Below are 22913 nucleotides of genomic sequence, written 5' to 3' on the forward strand. Positions count from 1 at the left end.
ACAATATATCGGAAAAACAAATAAGGTTTTTTAAGCTACTGAAAATATTTCGATCAAATTATCAAAAGTATCAATGCACATCATTTTTATTCTTATACTATAACTTTTTAATTTTTATTTTTAGTTACCCTTAGCAAATATAGTAACTTGTTAAAAAATCGACAGGTATGCCTGGACTAATAAGCTGTGCGCCACTCACATAAATGAAAGGAAATGCCCAAAACTTGTAACAAAACTGACTGTAGAATCGTCTCCCCAAACGAATCAGCTGTTACCGCTCATCTCCACATTAAACCGCATTCAATTATCCTGTCATAGCAGAGCATGATTTTGTAAATAGCAAGGAACAAATCAATGCAATAATCAATTGTGGTTGTGTCCAGATATATGAGCCTGAAATATCCGAACCATTTTTTGTCTTGTATAGCACATACGGCCGCCACATAACATTATTATCCTATCTCTGACTTTATCTGATATAATCTGGATGTTTGGAATTATTATGTGCAATAGTATAGTGAACATTAGACTTAATACTACCCTGGCGCACACTTAAAATTTACCTGTAATAAACACAGGTATACTTGAGTTTATGAGTGTATAGAAACTGCGATGAGGCCGTGAATTAAATTCTGCAAGACTGCAGCAAACCAGTTAGATTTGTGAGCGGCCTAATTCATTTTCAATAACACTGATTGCAAGGATCAATAAGGAAACAGCAATCCCAACGGACAAGGCTGTTTTTTTTTACTGTCATTGTCCTATTCATCATTATAATACAATTAAAAGTTCTTAGTATTTGCAGTGAGGTTAAGGTAACTATGATACAACTAGTATTTGTACCTCAGTTTGTCGCTTTTTGCACGATTAACATCAAGTAAAATATACGAGCGAAATTTTTCGGCATATAAAATATCGAATATTTTATTCCGTTTAATTTATTGATGGTAATAATTATAGTCAAATAAATTAGTGGGTGTATGATAGTCAATGACAATGGAAATATGCATGTTCTTTGGGAAAACAAATACATTACATTTATGACCCATTCCATTCCGGAAGATCAATTTATTGATCAGCGACTGAGTGCATTAATAATAAGCTGAACCGGAAGTGATCATCTGAAAAAAGGGCAAGCGTTGTCACGTTCACTTCATTAAATGAATTTAATTGTGTGAACCATTATTTCAGAAAAGAATATACGCGTATTACGCATAAATTGTTTGTTATAGAAATCTATTTACTTTGGCTGTAAAAAAAAGGAGGCTAAATTGCGTATAAGGCGGCCTGTAATAGTTTGATGCTTAAAAAAGTAAATACCCAAGTCTGAAGTGCAAAGACAGTCCTATGTAAATGTAACAACTACGTAAACCAATGAATGTATTTGCATGCTATATCAGTACACAACTATCATGTAAATGCAAATAATATTCTTTGACACACACACACACACACACACACACACACACACACACACACACACACACACACACACACACACATATATATATATATATATATATATATATATATATATATATATATATATATGTGTGTGTGTGTGTGTGTGTGTGTGTTATCAAATAATATTATTTGTATTTACATGATGGTTGTGTACTTAAATAGCATGCAAATCTACCACATTCATTGGTTTACGTTGTTTTTTTAATTGGTTTATATATATATATATATATATATATATATATATATATATATATATATATATATATATATATATATATATATAAATGTGTTTATTTTTCCACTGTTAAAATTGTTGCGTTAATTACATCACATAAGTTTCTGCCACAACATAAAACAGTATAAAACTGCAAATTGCCCCTTTGGTTAGATAATGCAATTTCGTTAAACATTTAAAAGATTAACACAAATATGATATGATTAATCATGTGATCTCATGTCGTTCAAAAGGAATTTGACTATCTTATCTACTTGGGGTTTGGGAAATCCATTAATATTTAACCATTAAGATGTCGCTCGCTGGCGCCAAGTTAAGCAACTTTATCAGGACAAACCGATGAATCATGTCCATAAAGGAATCCCCAATAATTCAAAATAACACTGTTGGTGTCAAAGTGTGTAGATGTCACCCCCATATAAGTGTAAAACTTGATTACGTTGTCTTGTTTAAAGACCGAAGAGGGCGAGCAGTGAGAATAAGTAAATCATCTAGGTGCCTCTCGTCTATTCAACAGACAGTATTGGTGACGTCAATATAGTCTGCAACAGTGAGTGTACACCCTTTAAATAGTCCATGGATCTTGAAGTTTCACAGCGATTTTCTATTCACTAGTTCTTTACAACAGCCGTATAGTAATCCTATAATGGTGCTTTAAACTGCCTAGAAACCCATAGGCTGAAGATTCTTTAAAATAAATAAAGACATTTTTTGATATTTCAGATTGAAGAACCACCATTTGTTGTGAACAGAGAATGAGGCGCTTTTCTGAACTCAAGAAACACAGAAGAACGTTTATACTGTCCGGTGCGCGTGCCCGTACACTCAGGCACAACACATCTTAATATATTGCGCGGTCACGAGGCAGACACTCTCACTCGGTCAGCTTCGACTGTCAGTAGTAAGACGCGCGCCACGGCGATAGATACAAGCGTTTAGACACCAGGCGTACGTACATGTGCGTGGTGAAATGCTGGATTGACTAACACTGAAGATCTCGGGGATCAATGGCGCGCGGCTTTGAGATCGTTTAAAATTTATTGGAAGGGAGAGTGTGAGAGAGAAAGGAAAGAGAGAGAGGGAAAACAGTGTCTTTCAACAATGGAACTTACAATGGAAAACATTGGGAATTTGCACGGCGTCTCACACTCCCATCAAACGGGAGACTTGATGAACTCTCCTCACGCGCGACAGTCGGCGACACATAGGAACTTGGTATCATCGCACGGGAGGTCAGCGATGGTGTCCAGCATGGCCTCGATACTGGACGGGGCCGGGGAGTATCGCACGGACCATTCGTTGTCCGGTCCTCTCCATCCAGCGATGACCATGTCGTGCGATTCGAGCATGAGTCTGAGCAGCACTTACACCACCCTGACGCCGTTGCAGCACCATTTGCCTCCCATATCCAACGTCTCAGATAAATTTCACCATCATCCGCACCCTCACGCTCATCACCACCCCGCGCACCAGCGTCTCGCAGCCGGGAACGTCAGCGGCAGCTTTACGCTGATGCGTGATGACCGGGGCCTCGCGTCTATGAGCAACCTATACGGCCACTACTCCAAAGATTTGTCCGGGATGGGACCACCTTTGTCACCTCTTTCCAACGGCCTTGGGTCTTTGCACAACTCTCAACAAACTCTAAGTGCGTACGGTCCGAGTGCTCACCTGGGGAATGACAAGATGATTTCCTCGGGGGGCTTCGAGTCCCATGCTGCGATGCTCGGACGGGGCGAGGAGCACCTGGCGCGGGGTTTAGGGGGACATGGAGCGGGTATCATGTCTTCTCTCAACGGCATCAATCACCACCACCACCACAGTCACTCGCACTCTCAGGCGAATGGTTCGGTGCTCTCGGAGCGGGACAGGCAGGCAGGAGCCGGCGGACAGGGTGGTGGGTCGGGTCAAGTAGAGGAGATCAACACCAAAGAGGTGGCTCAGCGAATAACGGCGGAGTTAAAGAGGTACAGCATTCCACAGGCCATCTTTGCCCAAAGGATCTTGTGTCGCTCTCAAGGAACTCTGTCGGATCTCCTGCGGAATCCAAAACCCTGGAGTAAACTCAAGTCAGGTCGGGAGACGTTCAGACGGATGTGGAAGTGGCTACAAGAACCAGAGTTCCAGCGCATGTCGGCCCTTAGGCTCGCAGGTGAGTGAAGGTCACTTGAGTTTCCTTTTGCAAAAAAAGGAAATCAAAACAGTCACATTTATATATATATATATATATATATATATATATATATATATATATATATATATATATATATATATATATATGTGTGTGTGTGTGTATTACTTGTATTTCATTTTTTCCAGTAATGAAATTAATGCAATGTAAGGACCCAGACATTTGTGTTGTTAATATGTGCTTGCTTTCTGAGAGATGTAGGTGAGATGACTGCTCTTATTACGATACAACATACTTTGAATCAAACAGAAAAGAAGTTGGACAAGTTCATCTTTTAATGAACTACAACAACTAATCTGAATTATATTGTATTTATTTTGTATTTTTCAATTATTACAAGATGTAAAAGATTTGAAAATGGTGAGCTCAGTTGAAATACTTTAAAAGTTAAAACACCACCTGCGGCCTGTAGAATGTTATGGTTTGTGAAAAGGCTTTAAGGTGGCCTATTTTTTTAATAAAGTGACATGTAAATGTTAAAATAAGCGTTACTTTACGAAACAATTATTTTTAAAAAGCTTGACTCAATTGACGTCTACGACAATAACGAACTTTAGTTTAACCTCACCACATGGCAATATTTGTTTTAAGAAAAGTCCGCTTTTCATTTTACGTCAAATATCCCAGATTAATTTTAAAACAATGAACTCAAAATGTTTCAATGAAAATAAAGTATAGCAGAACATTTTAATTAAACTGTGTGTACATAACATTACCTTTGTTGGTAGAGAGGCCGCTGACCCGTCCAAACCTATCGCCTCGCGTCGTATTTCAGTTGTTGGTTCAATTAACCAGGATATAGTGGCATATTTTAGTTCCAGTCAATGCCCCGTTGAAAAACACTTAATGGAATGTAAATTGTTCCTTTACGCATTTAAAGTTGTTCTGGTAAATAAAGATTTAAACGCCATCCAATTGTCCTCTTAAGTGCCACTGCTGTTAAAGCTAATTGGGCATCGAGATTTTTTTTCTTCTACATCCTATTAAAAGCACCCTAAAAGCAAGACGAACTCCACTGCTACAGGTAACTTAGACAAAGTAACTTAATGTTTTTTCGGATAAACTTTTTGTGCAGGCCTTTCACTTACACGAACAGTGTGACCTCTAATGTTTTAAGATTATACATGGATATAATTATAATAAAAATATAATAATAATACATTTTTAGATGAATAACATTTTCAAAATACAATTCTACGAACTTTTTTGCTTTTATCAAATGAGTTATATGTAATTTAATATTGCAGAAAAACTAACTTGAAAAATCCTTGCATTCTTTAAATAAAAAAAAACAGACTATTTAAAAAGCTCCCACACGTTCAGTACCTATAGTAAATTTGGCTCAGTGAGAAATTACTGTAGTATGCAAATAACAATAGCAAGTGCATTTAAATGAGCCATTATGCACTGCGCACATGTAGAAGTTGGGGGTTGTGTTTCATAGAGAGTCTGGGAATACTCGTTCACTACATCAATCAATAAATTCAAATTACTATTCCAAATTCATCACAGTCACAAAAATCAATGCCGTGGCACTGCTTGGCTAATGTGAAAATGCCCGTATCTGTGGGATCATTTTGTGTTCTCCTTAACGCTGAAGCGTTTTTTACATTTATACAAGTTAACAACAAACAAAACATTTTACAACGGTTAATAAAAACAGAGCTATAAATGCAGAATATACAAGACATAAAAACAAACACTTTTGTCAGAAAAAATGCACCTCAATTAATGTGCAATGCGCAATGTTTAAAGATTGCCTTAACGATGAAAAACAATTCGTCTCAGCATCTGTGCTGTATTCCACACTCCATCTCAATGTATTTGGCCCAATCAATACAGCGATCAATAAAGATAGCCAGTACATCTATCAATTATACCGGCTCAGCACTCTCTCTCATTGGACTCTGGATTTACCTACCGTTTCGTTTAGAAGATAGGATGTAGATTTTAGCCAACTGTATATGGTTTCTAATCTTGAACGTGAAAGAAGAAAAGGATACGATTATTTGTGTATAGCCGCAGTGTACCACAACAAAATAATTAATTTTTAATTTCATTAGGATACACGAAATGTGAACAAAGTACACTCGAAATCTTATTTAAAATGAACTGAAACAACACAATTCTTGAGATTTCATTGGGACAACTTAATGTTTTATATTCAATCCACATACATTTGTTATAAGGGTTAAGTTAACTTAATCGACTTGTGTTGGGTCAACATAAATGAACCGTGTGGAGGCTCAGCCTCTAAATTGACAATCATGTGAGAATTAGACCCACCACCTACCCAGGTGGGGTTTGTGTTTCTAAAACCACTTGAGCATCTTTGTTAAACTTTATAGATAAGCAGTGCTCTCCTGCAGGAAACTGAGGGCAAATAATCAATTTAGAAATAGTACTACAAATAATATACACACTTTAACACGTTTTAAGTGTGTTTGCTTTCCCTCAACATAATCATCATCATCGCCTTCCTCATCAAAATGACTTCCAGTCTCGCCTCCAGTTCCCAGCCCACGAGGATGGACACAATTGATTTAGGATTAGCGAATCGAGGCATTTTCAGGGGAGACGGGGTTTGGCAGGCCAAGAAAATGATCGATGCTGACCTTAATAATTGATAGAGCCAGAAGTGAAAAATGAAGATGCGGTCACCTGTTTGGTAAACACATACATGTAAGCCGTTTGAAAACACGATTATTTCAGGGGTTTCAAAGAAAATCTTATACTCAAAAGCAAATTTCTTGATCACGCCTCGATTTGTTTGTATGTGCTATGTGACATCAACAGCCTCGCATAGTTAGGGTCCATATAACAAGCAGTAAATTTGTATTGATTTCAATGGCACGGCTTGCTATTTTAATAGCTTGAGTTGATGTAAAAGGCAGAAAGTTTACATCTGTCCCTTCCCCCTTTGGCCTACTTGAACGCTTTAAAGTTATAGTAAGGGTATCCATATTGTGTGCTTAGTTTAATTAGCTACGTTCAGAGGGTCGAATTTTATAAGATTGCACCTGTGAAATAATAGGCCAACATGCTCACCAATTTAAGCATATAATTTAGGATAGCCCATTATTTACAAAATAACGCGAATGCTTTTGCGATTTTTGGGCAGCCTGTATACATAATACTAACTAGCCCAATGTACAGTATATTTCTACATATGTCGGGAGAAGGTAAACTTTCGATTCTAAAGGCCATTATTACAGACAACGTAGGCTAAATTACTTTATATATTAATACAGGCAATAATTACAGCACCTTACCGTTCCCTAAAATAACTGATGACAAAGTAAAAGATGTACGCGACACCATAAGCTAACATTGTTGAAGTTTAATGCGTGCAGTGCCGTCTCCACAAGCTTAGATTTTCATGATCAATCTCTGAGCTCGCCCGCCAAAATGGATCGATAGGAGAGAGTGACCTTTAAATCAAATTGCTAAGAGACCGTGCCGCCTAGGAGGAGAGCATCAAAGGGTTAAATTGCATTGCGTCACCACTAAATTTTGTACCAAGGGGGATTTAATAATTTTTACATAGCTGATATTACAGCATAACGCCTCCGAATCGTTAGAGTCACGGCACAAAGCACTTGGGCACGTTGAAAATATACTTCAGTGTTTTAGTTGATGCATCTTAAAAGGTAGCTAAAATGTATACATTTTCCATGTTCTCTGTATAAATAAATACTTGGTGGGCTAATGTTAAAAAAACTCATGTGAAATAAATTAAACAGAGGTTAAATTAATTTACATCACAATTTTGCATAATGTAATACAGTATATGTGAATTGTCTATGTCCTGGCAAATAATAATTTTTAATTATTATTATTATTATTAATTTTCATTCTTAAATAATGTTCATACATTCATAAAATATTCATGCATTTTACATACAAAATATAACTTGTGTTTTATTTAGTAATCCATATTTAAAACAAATACAAAATAACACCACAACCACATTCAAACTAGACACTGTGGTCAGATTTAAACCACTCTCCCTCGAGAGGCTGAGAGACTGATGGGTGTTTGACACATCTTGAGGCAACAAGAGCCATTTACAGAGCAGTGACTCTATTGGTGTGCTATTACACCATTTACAGACTGACTGAACCCGCAATCTAGTAACCACCTGTAACAACTTTGAACCCCTGAGCTCATCATCATTTAGCAGCACAGCATCATCGAGAGTTATAGTTTGTCAGCATTTAAAATACTCTGTGAAGTTGGTTTTTATGAGATTCATATGTTGGCAAATTTAAAAGCAATATCTTAGTTACATGGATTTTCCAGATTAGATCACCGGTGATTTTCTGCCAGCAGTTGGGGAACTGCTTTTTTGGTTTTGTCTGCAATCTTTATTCTAAAATTAGTGTAGTTGTGCAAACTCAATGACAGCTTAGGCTCACTTAAGAAATGAAAGTTATTGATCAATCCTGTGGTATTTTCAGAGGTCTTAAATGGTCTTTCAAGACTTTGTGCATGGATGTTTGGTCCCTCAACCCTTTAGACCTCTTAAACTCACTTCACTGTAATTACAGGTCAAGCAGTCTTTACAACCAAACACATGCCGATGTGTCGATATGCCTATATAGAGTGGATGTTTAACTTAAACAACTCTTTTATTAGACCGTTCAATTATTGATCTCTCCACAATAGTCATGTGCTATCATTGTGCCAGTAATAATTAAATGCGTTTAAGCAATCCTTCCTTTTCCAAACAAAAGTTTTGAGAACCTGGTTGTACAGTAGTCAGTCCACAGAGTTGGCCCCTTACCTTGTCCACCTTCCTTCTCCGTGGCTCACTCAGCAGAATTGGCCCCTGTCAAAACATCGACCTTTGAGACGATTAGCACCAAGTAATGCTGATAAAAACAGTGGACATCCAATAAATCAAATCAGAGAGAGAAAGATAAAATCAATCCATGATAAGTTCTAAAGGAAAGGTAGACTATACTAGTGGGTTGTTTAAAATGTGAGCAACTTTTTAAAGTCATGTGCTTGTTTAGTCAGACTACCTGATAGAGAAAACAGCTGGAAAAAGGTGTAACCTCATTAGCAATGTTGTTGCAAGACAAGAAGCCTCACCCACTCCATACTAGCCTCACGTATCAGCTGTTTACATTAGTATTTTCCAACCTGAACACCCAACAGATTATTCATTATGAATTTGGTCTCCACAATTATAATTGCACTAATGTTAAATATATTTACACAGCATGAAACACGCCTCTATTCATACAACAGAATAGTTGCTGATGATACCAATTCATGTTAGTACAAGGGCAATTTCATGACACACTGACTTTTTAACCACCGTTGCATAGGCCTCTATGGGAGCCACTCCGCTCCCAATTTCAGCTCAGCCGCACTCTGTGCATCGATCCTAGGCAGACTGGTCGGCTGAGCGGCGCGGCCAGTCATCGATCCTTGCACTCCCTCAGTCCTCCCACTTGAAATCCAAGAGAGTGCGCATACACCTTCAGCTTTCACGGGAGGCAGCATTTATTTATTTTATTTTATACTTTCTAAAGTCAAGAACCCTTGCACTAAATCTTTAGAGCTTGGTTATTATAGTTCCAATTAACTGTGATGATGAAACCTTAAGTTTAACCCCCAAAGAACCTTCCATGGACCTATGAAGCTAAATGTAGTCCTATACTTCAAACGTGTACGACTGCCTTTGATGAGAACTACGTTTATCGTTTGGCCCATACATTTCACTGTACCTTCAAAGACACGCTGTATTCTGTGATATAAATATTTTATCATATGGCAACGATTCCCATCGTAAGCTTTGAACATATAAGGCCGTAAGGCCGACAACCACTTGACACGCAGAAGATAGACTGCTTTATACACGACATATACCTTCACACACAGGCTACATACATACATATACATACACACACACACACACACACACACACACACACACACACACACACACACACACACACACATATATATATATATATATATATATATATATATATATATATATATATATATACACACACACACACGCACACACGGTAATAATTCTGAAATTATGCGATAATTGAAATAAAACACTGTTTCAACATATAGTCGCCTCAACAGATTGCGCCATGAAGAGCAAGTTGACAGAAATATCTTTCAAAAAATATGTAAATAAATAAATAACTTTCCCGCCTAAAATAATTGTGGACCATAATTCGCAAACAAAATCCGCAATATGCAAGTCTAGAATACATTTTACATTACAAAAACTGTCAAATGTTTTACATTAAATAGTTTACCTTTTAGTAGGCCTTTTAAATATCCATCAACACACATTTCTGAAGTTTAATACCAACGGTTATAGCTTCTACCCAACTTTAACAGCTTGAGGTGTTATTTTAAATTGCCTGAATATTAGCATACTGATCTTTCCTTATTGCATTACTCCAAATTTAGTCGAGTATTTAGAGACAGCCTTGAGCACAATCTTGTTTACAAGTGCGGCAGCTAACCATTTAACACGACCAGACAAAAAAGGCAGAACACACGAAAAACACACTAACTCTAAGCTCTTACTTTGGTCTTGATTACCTTTTTTTTGACAAATATTCAGACAAATATTTATACTTACCGTGTACATATGTTAGCAATATAGGCCTACATTCTTTAAATTGTAGTTCGTGAAAACACAAACTTTCACTAGTAGGCCATACATAAATCATAAAACAACGATTGATAAGAAAAATGATTCATCTAAGTGCTCTCATTACAAAACGCATTTGTATACATAGTCTAATAGCTTATACCTCATTTATTAAAAAAACGTTCGGGAGCCGTTTGCGGTGAATACTGAGCAATTTAAAAACGTAGGCTACCTACGGTTGGCCAATGTGCCACATCGAGACTAATTAACAGCATCATAGGCCATACATAAATGAGGTTTTCTGGACGCTTGCAGTTGTGTTTTCTAGTCATTATTCAGAATCATTCTGCAGTGTGTCCTCATTTGTCATTCCCCACACCGCACAGCACGCAGTACTATTAAATTGGTATTATTTCGAATTTAGAGTCAGCGCCCCATTGGTACAAAGCAGGCCTACCGTAGTTTCTGGCTCATTACCAGAACCTTTTTCATGGAACTATAATTAATTAGATTAAATGAATTTCAAAAACGAATTATTTACGGATTTATCGACCGGTATTGAACACCCAACACCACATGCCTTACCCGCGTTTCATTTGTTTTGCATGTCCGAAACTACTTCTGTGAAAACATTGTAAAATGTGAGCAACTCATAATTGCTTAAAAATGTACACCTTACACATTTTAAAGATGGTTTTATGAAAAATGTATCATTTTTATATAGAAAAACATTAAAAAGGCGAGGTTTTACCCATGTGGCATTCACAAAACTGCATCAAGCTGTTATGTTAGTAGCTATATTTCTTTAAAAAAAGATTCGCATCCTTTCACTGTACACTATTTTGCTTATTTATTTATTCAGGCACGATCCAGTATTTTTTTTATTATTAAGAAATAGTGCAATTACTAATAAAATTTTTTAAAGGGTGAAGAAATACTTAAAAATATGAGCGGTATTCTTTATATTGAACATATTGTAGTGTCTAAGTAAACCCTAAGTACACTTTCTGTCATGTGGACTAACTTTAAAGACAAAGTTTAATAATTATCATATGTATCAATATATGAACAAATATCCTAATTTAAATAAATAAATATATATTTTTAATTTAAGTCTCATTCGACTCAAAGATCTTAAGATAAAACAAAAGAACAAGCAGCGGAACAAAGTTATCCAAATACAACTAGCACATATCAATTCCAAAGGCACTAAAAAAGGAAGAAAGAAAATACAGAAAAAGGCTACAGTCTGGGTTTATTTAGACTTTGTGGAATTTATCAAACGTGCAAATAAGCGAATAGAGGGCGTCAAAATCTCATCCGAAAGCTTCAATTCACTTTGTCATTCATTGGCTTATTTTTTCTTTCTTTCTGTACAATATATTTGTGCTTCTGTCCCATTCTCTGTTCACTGTAGCTCTAAAGTCTGCAGCTATCGATTTTTTTTCCTTTTCTACGCCGAGCTTGGTTCAGTAATCAGGGCCCCCTTCCCAACCGATCGATCAATATTGATTACAAAATCTTACGCCTGTAAACCGTTTACACCAGGGAATAGCACCAGCGACACCTGCTGGTAGACTCTGATTGGAACACCGAAATCACAACCTTACAGGTTTGTTTGATCGCCGATGGGGTGTACATTCAAAATAAAGTGTTGGTAGACTAAGAGCCATCGTCATTAGAAAAGAAAAACAAAATGCTTTGGTAAATCTCGCTGAAAGGATCGTCTGCGTCGGAAACGCTGAGGTTTGCCTTTTCAGACGTAGTTATTTCAGTCGAGCAACACAGACGATTCATTACAATTTAAAGGTTTTAAAGCTTCATCATTCACTTCAGACTCGGCGCTCCAAGACACCTTTATGCGATGGGAGTAATGTTATGCGAAAACAAATATTACAGACACGTTAAAGTACCGTCAACATTTAAAGCGTGCGCTTCAAGTGTACAAAGCCTTTAATGGCGAGTGTGAGCGCGCGCGCGCAAACGCAGAGCGGCTGATATGGAATCTGAATATGATGGATGCGGTCCAGGCAGTTAGACGCCTGTAGTAAACAGATTTGACTGCGAGAGGTGACGTGATCAATGGGCCTCAGCTCAGTGTAATTAGATACATGGCACCACAGTTTGGCTCCAGTCACTCCACAAACGCACAGACAGATAAAACCCGAGTAAGCTGGTACTGCTTTTACAGGCTATTGAGGTAAGAAATGAATGATCCATTCACAAAAACCGCTGAGAGAAGCAAGAGCTCTGGGAGAGCACGGGACAAGAAGAAAACACTGGTCATTATAGTCACCTTGTTTTTATTTAAATAAATAATAGATCACCTGTTCATACAAACTAAAATAATATGTAATGTGCTTGCAAGCTGTAAACGAACCAAAACATTTCTTGGCATACTCGTGTTTCTTAGCACTTTGGCTCAACACTTGCAATGTTTACTGCCCTCAAGTAGGCAGCCAGAATCTCTCTGTGTGTGCTGCCAGGACAGAAACATACAGGGAGGTGGTGGTGTGAGTTAAAGGCAGTTTGAAAATACTCCGCCTCTCTTAGGTCTGTGCCCTCCAGTGGCCTCTTTTTGAAGTCGCAGACTACAGACCTGCTGGAGGGGCGTTCAGACCGAAGTCTCTGAGGACGACCCCACCTCCAAAAACAGACACATGCACACTAAAATAGGATGAGTCAATATCCCCCTTGCATTCTTCTATTTTTTTATTTCTCTTTCTTCCTTTCTTTCCTTCTCTCTCTCTCGCACACACACACACAAAGACCCCTACTTTTGTATACCAGTCACTCGCTCTCCTACTGTGAGCCCAAACTGCATTAATATTGAATCAAACAGCAGTGTCTCCAACGACCAGGCTGAGGTGCTCACCGCTGGCCTGCTCTGTCTGCTCTCTTTAAAGGGATGATTTTTGACCTCTGGGGAGATAGAATGGATTTGTCTTAAATCACTATTAATCCACAGCCAAACAGGAGAGTCTGAACATTTCGACTCCCTGCAAAGCTGTTCATCGGTGGAATTTGCTCTGAAATAGGGCATTGAAGTATGTAAAGCAAACAAGAGTCTAATGAAGTGTTTTTTCTATCAATTTTCTTTGTCCACTTCACTTTCCTTGATCTTTTCTTATTCATCCTCCTGATCCCCACAGCCTGCAAGCGAAAGGAACAGGAGCAGCACAAGGAACGCAATATGGCGCCCAAGAAACAGCGTTTGGTCTTCACCGACCTCCAGCGTCGCACACTCATCGCCATTTTCAAGGAGAACAAGCGGCCCTCAAAGGAAATGCAGCTGACTATCTCACAGCAGCTCGGCCTGGAACTCAGCACCGTCAGCAACTTCTTCATGAATGCACGTCGGCGATGTGTTGACCGCTGGCATGAGGAACACCATCACGGCCATGTAGCCAGTCCTGGCCAGCCAGGCACCTCTGCCACCACCTTTTCCAAGGCTTAAATCAAAACCCCCATTCCCTTGGGTGGCTGAGACTGGATATTCATTCCAACCTCACATAGTCACTCGTTGCGTGCCAATCAATCCCACTGCTGCCAAAAATGGCAACGTTTCCCGTAAATGCAACCTTTTACTTCTTTGGGACTGTTATGAAACCAAGCCAAACATCTTAACAGAGAAAAAGCACCACATAGCATTCACATAAACCAGAAAAAAGTGAGCTGAAGAGGCCTGTTAGTGCTTTCTTCAAGCAGTTGTGGACAATGAGCATTTTCAAAGCTCACAGCACAGACAGCTTGTTACTCAAACAAGATTGTCAAAGAAAGCCACCACCTGCATCATCACTCTCAGGCCCACAGCGGCACAATTCCCTAATGGCCAGTTGTTTCACAGAGGCTCTCAGATCATATGCTAAGCTAATGAATTGAGAGACTAATCGATACAGACAGAAAAGCAAAGGACGTCGACCTCTACTGAAGGTGAAATGGAACGAGCTCCCACAACAAGGACTACCATGTTCGCCCAGCATGGCTCTCCATTCGGTTTATTTTGCACAGATGGAAATGGAGTGTTACCTGGGCTGTAACATTTTATGGCACTTGTGGTTAACGCATGTTATCACAATCCGAACTCTCTTTAATGCAAGTGAATCAGTCAACCACTATTTGGGGGCAAAATACTGGACCATTTTCAGCAACGGTGCACCCTTTCTAATCTCAAGAGACTGTAATCTCTGACATTTCAAATACAAAAAGAATATTTTTCATTCCGTATAGATCCACAATAAGGTCAAGACAGGTACAGCCAAACACAACGAAAGGCACATTTTAAATACAAATGGGAATTTTTGTTACAAAATGGTACATCCATACACAACTGAAATATTACTGACAAATCAAAATGTTATGTTTATCCTGAAAAGTGGACAAGGGGTAAACATAGTGCAAAATGTTACATAAAATCTAGTGCCAATAATGTTTGCCTTAATATAAAATAGAAGTTCACACACCCTCAGCCAGAGTCCACTTCCAAACCGGCATTACGTGCCATAGCAACCAACAATCATATTTTAAAAAGAAACAGAATCTTTTTTAATTATGAAAATAATCAATGCTTTAAATCATTCACTACAGCTAGTCTATAATAAAACTAAATGAAAAGCTAGAAATCGCTCTGCAGCAACACAACAGGAACAGAAAAAAAATACTAAAATATTTCTGTTCCTTCTCCTGTTTAACTCTTAATCCCTTATTTTTCTCTTAATGTCTCCCACTTGCTTTCTCTTCATAATATTAAAGCGGGTAATTGGTACAAAAGTATTTCTATTTCTTATTAAATTTATGATCCGTGCATATGTAAGGCACCTTGTTGATCATGTGAAAAAATCATTAAAAAAAAGACTTTCTAAAAGAATAACAAAACTTGAGAGGACTGAAACTGGACATCTCTGCATTGCATGTGAACTACCACAGGTCATAACAGAAGAAACTTTAACTGACCACAAAGGAGATGTAACTGTTGAAAAGTAAACCAAAAACGAGATTTCCACCCAAAATTCCTCTTAACATCCTCAAAAACCCTGCCAAAATGGGTGCGAAACAAGGGCACAAGCTTACCTCCATAGGGAGATGTTAAAATCTTAGAGGAGTCTTCTTTTAGTACATTTGAATGCAACAGTAGCATTTTCTGGAAATGTTGCAGGACTTGCTGAACAGATGAAAGTGAGCACTGTTAATTCAACTATGCTCTGAGCATTGAGTTATAAGCAGACCCACAAAGAATCTGCAGAATTTTCAGGAGTCAGCGGTATTCTGTTGAGTAAATTCCAACATGGTCCAATATGTAGCTGAAAGCATAATCATCAAATTTGCCAAAACGTATGAGTGGGACAACAGACTGTGTGAAAGACAGGATTTCTGCGCACAGAATCCATGTGGGCCTGGTTATGAGCATTAAGAGACAGCCGATTTGTGCAACACAAATCAGTGGGCATCTATATGTACATTAGCTGATAAAACAGACCTTTTGTTTGTAGTGAGAACCAGTGTGGCTACCTCACTGAGCTGGGTGGTTTGTGAAACAGCCACTGATACCAAAGATTCTTTGACCTGCCAGTCCTGTGCTGCCAAAGGGAGGAATACACACACAAACCAAAAGCCCAATAGCAAAACCAAAGCTGTTACAGATGCATACATACTTACAAACGGATCGTTACGCATATGCTGACATATACATAATCTCACAGTGCAGTCAGACTGCATAGCACCGCAATGAGGGATACGGCTGCTATGCAGGTTGAGTTGAGTGCCTTTTTCCTTCAACAACGGGTGGGACTGCACTGGAACACACAACAACACGCAGCACACTTACACATATTAAGTTTATACACAAACCGGAGCTGCTTCCTAGGAGTTTTCTCTGCATAAACATGGGTTACACTTACGCGTTTGACCGTTGACGGGTTTCGCGGCATTTTAGTTAAAGAGGCAGCATCATAATTGAGTACGCGTATTAACTCTTGCGTTTACTCCCATTCTTGTCACATTTAACCACAAGCTCGCGTTCACACATTCACTCAAAATACGAATGTACAGCGCATAGGCATATAGATATCGAAGCAGGGTGTGATCTTTAGTTTTAACTTATTAACTTTAGTAACCTATTAACTTTAGTTTGATATTAAACTGGTGTTTAAGCACTTTAATGACCTTATTTATTATTCCTCCATTGTCACTGCATTATTTGCGCTCAGAGCTCATACAAAATCAGAAGTACCTTCATATTAGGCTTGTCTAATAATAGAGGGATGCCAGTTTACTGTATGCACTGGCGAATATTCGCAAAATATTATTTTATATTAGCTAGCATGATCAATGCTATACACACCCTGATTTCCCTCAATATGCCTCAGTGCTGTACCCACATGTGGCCTGTTTTCATGAGCACTAATTGAGGAACGTGGTTTGCTAAAATGAACATTTTACATTGATTACGGTGCTGAACAGATTTTGAATGAAATGTTTAAGTGATTCAGGAAAAACGGCCATTTCACAAAAAGCATTGAACCATTTCCCTCTTATATTTCTCCCATTGGAAACCACACAGACTTGGCAGGAAGGTGTTGACAATTGATTCTGAAATACCTCAAATGTTTTGTGTAAAGTTTATGTAATTTAGATTACACTAATGTTAATTACAATGAGTACACTAACACTACTAAGACTAATAATAGTTAGTTTTTGAACTTGTGACTTGAAGCTTTATACTGTTAAATTGTGTTTTTGTTGGTGTTGTTCAGTTCACTCATTTGCCAATTGTTTTATTTATTTTTTTTTGATCAATTGTGGTATGTAATTCTTTATAAAAGAAAGACATTTGAATGTTTCTAATGAAAGACATGACATGAAGGAAAAGGAAAACTGAAAGAGCGAAATCACATTGCGCAGAATTTCCAATATATGCATCGATTTTTGTCCTAATCATTTCAGTTTCAGCATTATTTAAACTGTAACTATTTCAATTTCTTTCCTCTTTATTTAAAGCTAACCTGATTGTGTTAAGTGCTCCTAGCATTAATTTAAAAGACAAATGAAAAAACAAACTCCTCCCATTTAAAGTGGCGGGGACACTTTTTTTCTGCATGAGTAATTGTATACTGTATAGAGTAAAGCTGGATCGACCTGGACTTTGGTGGGTGCGACTAGGATGAACAGACCCCGGGGGAGGTTGGAGATGGGTGGGAAGGGTGGTAAAGGTGTTGGAGGGGTCTTTATTTTGTAGAGTTTTCTGTCACTGTTGTTTTTCACTGGTTGTGTGCATGTATTGTTGCAGCTCTCTCTCTCTGCCCTCCTTGTATTTCTTTTATGTATATTACTCTTAATAACGGGGCATGACCGTGTATCCTGGGCAACTGAATTTGGTCATGGACCCAATGTACACGTCTCTTCTAAAAATGTAATCTTGTGTGCATTTGTTTACACGTGGAGTGTTTCTCAATTTGGGTTGCACGCCATTTCATGCAAAACTGGAATGCTACCAGCCAGTTTTTTGCAACAGACCCCTCCAACCAGAAATGGTCTCTCATCGACTGTAAAACAGCATCATGTACATCACGTTTCTCTCCGGGTCTGTTTGCAGATCCAATCCCCCCCCCCCAGTCACACTGTGCTCTTCCTCTTCTGTTTCCTGTCAATCAATCAGAACCAAGTGTCTTTGTGATGGTAGAAGACAATCAGTTTCAAAACAAAGAGAAAATAAAATGGTAGAGAGAAGACAGGCTGAGAAGAGGAGAAAGGAAGGAGGAAAGAGGCTCTCGTTTGTCGCAAGTAGGCGACCACTGCCCTATTTAGCTTGCTGTGGTGCTTATGGTGTGCTGACTCCGCAAACACTCTTCCCTGTTATTTTAAATGCAATCCATAGAAAACATTCAAGTCTTTCTAAATTTGTTATAATTTTATCTACCAAAAATATTCAGAGAGTAATTGTAATGTCAACTATCAGCATCTAGCGAGATACTAAACCAATTGAAAAGAGCTAGCACAGTCAAGTGCTAATGTTTGGGCTAATAATGCTCTCTAATAACCACAAACCAGTCAATAAAGAACTGATGAGACTGGTTGTCTTTGCACAGAAAACTATGCAAAAATCCAGAGAAAAGCAAAACCGTTACCTCAATCCGAATTGATGTTGCTGGTTCAGGCTGCTTTTCAGTTTCCCCTAACTCCACTTCAACAACCAGGATGATGTTCAAGGATACCTGCACCAATTACAGAGTGGCAGAAAATGTTGAAATGTTGCACTAAACTGAACTGGTTTGCTGGGATTAGCCAATCTGGTATGTTGTTTTTTTTATATAGGCGTTGGAAGATCAACAAGTTGATTAGCTATCCTAGCTAAGATCAGCAAACCACACTAAACACAGGAAATGTATGCAGTTTAGCAAACAAACCTGGGTTAATTGAACAGTTTTCAGGGAAGAGTGTAAGCAAGACCCATTTACATGTACAGAAACTCTCCTTAGAGCACATCTACCCAAGCCAAAGACTGATAAAAGGGTAAAGACAATCCAAACAACCAATCAATGTGTGTTTCTGAAGCTGTAGATATGCTCCAGCTGAACTTTTGCATTCAAGTTGAAAATCAAGGCCCAGTAAAGAAAGATGGCCTGTTTGTGATCAAAATCTTATGCACAAGAATTTTCCAGTTTTAGTATCCAGTGAAGCTTCACATGCACACAAAAACTTGTTCTCAGGCAGCTGTTAAAGGTTAAAGGGCACATCATCAAGGAGAGCCTCGTTCCTCTTTCTGTCCTACAGGGGGAGCCAGAGAGCCTGTGGAGCACTTTTCATTTAGTGCAAGTGGACACTCTTCAGAAGGAGACAAATTGGAGTAATAACTGTTACAGGAAAAAAAATAATAAGGAAATATGGGTAATTTGCGTGTTTTGAAATAAAATACAACCATTGTTGAACATTTTCATGCTACAGTCTCTTTATTTACCTAGCCTGGATTTGTTTGCAGCAATAAAGAGTAAAATAATAGATTTTTGATTAAATTGTATTGTATTTATTTATTGTAATTTTTATTTTATTTATCTAAAATCACAAAACTAAAAAATAATAGGATTTATCCAATTATTTTGACATATCATGCTTACTGCTAACAGGCTTTACTTATTTGTATTTTAATAATAAAAAAATGCATATAAAAATTTATATTGACAAAAAGTTCCCTATCAGTGGGTTTATATATATATATATATATATATATATATATATATATATATATATATATATATATATATATATATATATATAAACAATGATTGTTTAGCACAGATTCTTGATGCTACATTCGCTAATCCCAATCCTGTCATGACTAAAGATGCTAGCATGACACACCAGCTCTATTCATTTCTATGTGTAAACCCTGTGGAGATTCATTCTTCAGGCTTTCTGCTGTAACTCTCCCATCCTGTCGAGGCGCTGCTGAGGGAAGACCAACTCCTGTGGTGATTAACTTTCCGAAACCTTTCCCTTGGGAAACAGCGTAGGATGATCGACGCTGAACAGTACCTCTTTGAAACCACGACTGAAGCTCTACGGGTTCATTCGCTGAGCTGTGAATCTGCAACAACAAATAAGGTGAGCATAAACAATGTCAATGCTTATTTTATGTAAACTGGTACAAAAGTAAGGAGCAACCTTGTGTTTGTTGGGGTTTGCTAGCACAACACCCAAGGCTCGTGTTGTTATTGAGGGAAGGACTGCAACACAGGTGGTCACAAATATGGTCAGCCAAACCTCAGGAGTGCTGTAAGCATTTTGCGATGCTCCTGAAAATATAAAATACAGATGGGATTGTAGCATTCAGGGAATGTGATTTGAATTAATTGCAAATGCCTTTTGCAATTTTTTTGGTGATAAACAGTCTGTTAACACTGCCACCTGGTGGACTACATTAATTCTTATTTTAAAAAGGGTAGTCACAAATATTCTTTAAGATTATAAATGATACAAAACTATAAATACACTTATCTATTATTCTTTCATTCTTGGTTATACATGAAATAGTCACTTAACTAAGTATATGTATATAAGCTTATCCTGCTCACCAAGGCTGCATTTATTTTATAAGAAATACAGTAAAAATGTGAAATGTTATTGCACTATAAAATAACTGTTTTCTAAAACAGTTTTCATAAGACAACTGATTCTGGTCATTTTATTGATGAATTTTCAGCTTCATTACTCCAGTCTTCAGTCACATGATCCTTCAGAAATCACTCTAATATTGATTGTTATTATTATTAATGGTAACAGTAATAAAAGCAACAATGACTGAAGTAATAATATCATTTGAAACTACATACAATAAGTAATAAAAAAATATTTTACAATTTTCTTTTTACATTTAATAAATGCAGCCTTGATGAACAAAATAATTTCATTTAAATTATTAAATATAATTAATAATATAAAAAAACTGACCCTAAACTTTTGACCAGTAGTGTTTGTGTATGAAGAGTTAAAGTCAGAATTAAATGCCCCCCTTTGAATTTAATTTAATTTTTTAAATATTTCCCAAATTATATTTAACAGAGCAATGAATTTTTTTTTATTATTCTGGAGAAAGTCTTATTTGTTTTATTTCAGCTAAGATAAAATTAGTTTTTAATTTTTAAAAACCATTTTAAGGTCAAAATGATTAGCCCATTTAAGCTTTAATTTTTCAAAAGTCTACAGAACAAACCATCGATATACAATAACTTGCTACACTAACTTGCCTTGTTCACCTAATTAACCTAATTAAGCATTTAAATGTCACTTTAAGCTGTATAGAAATGTCTTAAAAATATCTAGTCAAATATTATTTACTGTCATTATGGCAAAGATAAAATAAATCAGTTATTAGAAATGAGTTATTAAAACTAATATGTTTAGAAATGTGTTGAAAAGAATCTCTCTGTTAAACAGAAATTGGGGAAAAGATAATTCAGGGGGGCTAATAATTCTGACTTCAACTGTATATGTTCTTTAAATCTTTAGTCAGTTACATTATATGGTAACACTTTACAAAAAGGTAAAATTATAGTATTTACTAACACTTATTTATCCTTCTTCGTTAATGTTAATAAATTAATTATATATATATATATATATATATATATATATATATATATATATATATATATATATATAAATGTTCATTGTTATTTCATGTTAACTGAGTTTTGATAAACTATGATTAATTAATGCTAAGTATTAAGTATACGGTAAGTATTGTTAATTATTATATCACGTTAGTAAATTAATAAACGAATAAAACCTTATTGTAAATTGTGATAAATCCTTTTTGAACATTATATAAATATAGTTATAATATAGTTTTATCTATAGCTAAAAAATCATTAACATTATGTTTTAAAACTATTTCTATTCTAAAATGTGTTTTCTAATAAATTATTCACAGTTATAAAACTTGTAATCAGTTAAAAACAACATTTAAAACTTATAACTATTTTGAAATATGAAGATAAATAAAAAAGGGCAAATATGCATTTAAAAATATTACTAAAACAATGAAAATATTACTGCATTTGTAACTATAGTGGGTCAAATTGCTCTTTGTGAAGGCTTAAAAAAAACAACCACAACAAAAAACAAGCAGATTAAATATGAAGCTTACAACATAAAAATATATTTTCTTCTAGAGCAGAGATACCCAAAGATGGGCCCGCGGGCCAAAGTTGGCCCATTTGGCCCACCATCCCATCTGAGAAGCGAGTGAGAATGATGGAGAGGGTTGAGGCGAATGCCTTTAAAAGAGATCGTCATTTCTAATTTGACATCATTTTGTTTGATTTTCTGTTTTATTGCTGAGTTACAAAAAAACATGTTTCAATTTATAAATGACTCTGATTAAAAAAAAAATTTAAATAAAGTCTTGATGGATAGAAGACTATGCAGAAGACACCAGTGAGCAAATCAAGGCAAAAACTAGTGTAACTCCATTCTGTTATAAATGAGATTGTTTTTTGTATTTACTGTAATAAGTTAATTATAAAAATGTAAACAATATATGATGTAATAGTTAATATAAAGCAATGTTTTTCAGTTATTTTGTAAAATATTTTTAAGAAATTTCTCATGGCAACTATCTTTTCCTTCGGCCCACTAGCCTCAATCAAGTTTGGTTTTTAACTCTTCATAAAAAAAAGTTTGGGTAACCCTTTTCTAGAGTCATGTGATGAACACAATAATAATTTCTTTTGCAGACATTCATACCTAGGAAGAAGTAGTCTTTAGGTGAGGCGGTGAACAGGCGAGTGCTATGGAGAGCCAGTGTGGACAGAAAGAACGCTGCTAGACTAAAAATGACTGCTGCAACGTTCCACTTGGTCCAGTATTTAGTGCAAAGAATAACCTAGAAACA

General features: G+C 36.8%; 2 protein-coding genes across 3 annotated transcripts in view; one reads left to right on the forward strand and one right to left on the reverse strand.

Moving 5' to 3' along the window:
* Positions 1–2292: 2292 nt before the first annotated feature.
* On the forward strand, positions 2293–19449 carry onecut3a (one cut homeobox 3a). The gene is made up of 2 exons (XM_087304269.1): positions 2293–3851; positions 13678–19449. The coding sequence occupies exons 1-2, from the start codon at positions 2801–2803 to the stop codon at positions 13980–13982; spliced, it is 1356 nt and encodes a 451-aa protein (XP_087160395.1). The 5' UTR covers positions 2293–2800; the 3' UTR covers positions 13983–19449.
* A 2-nt stretch (positions 19450–19451) lies between these two features.
* Positions 19452–22913, reverse strand: part of atp8b3 (ATPase phospholipid transporting 8B3) — a 34312-nt gene continuing 30850 nt past the window's right edge. For both annotated transcript variants that reach the window (XM_087304263.1, XM_087304264.1), the window contains 3 exons: positions 22766–22904; positions 20183–20313; positions 19452–20105 (listed from right to left, as the gene is read on the reverse strand). In XM_087304263.1, coding sequence (XP_087160389.1) covers positions 19866–20105; positions 20183–20313; positions 22766–22904 — 510 coding nt within the window. In that variant the 3' untranslated portion in view covers positions 19452–19865. The remainder of the gene's footprint in view (positions 20106–20182; positions 20314–22765; positions 22905–22913) is intronic.

The sequence above is a fragment of the Danio rerio genome, chromosome 22 (assembly GCF_052040795.2).
Source record: "Danio rerio strain M-AB ecotype USA chromosome 22, GRCz13ab, whole genome shotgun sequence".
NCBI classification, from domain to species: domain Eukaryota; kingdom Metazoa; phylum Chordata; class Actinopteri; order Cypriniformes; family Danionidae; genus Danio; species Danio rerio.

What these genes read in the sequence shown, in the direction of transcription:
- onecut3a (XM_087304269.1), top strand. Translation starts at nt 2,801, where the DNA reads ATGGAACTTACAATGGAAAACATTGGGAATTTGCACGGCGTCTCACAC. An exon ending in GTCGGCCCTTAGGCTCGCAG is followed by an intron (nt 3,852 to 13,677) that starts GTGAGTGAAGGT and finishes TGATCCCCACAG; the next exon opens with CCTGCAAGCGAAAGGAACAG.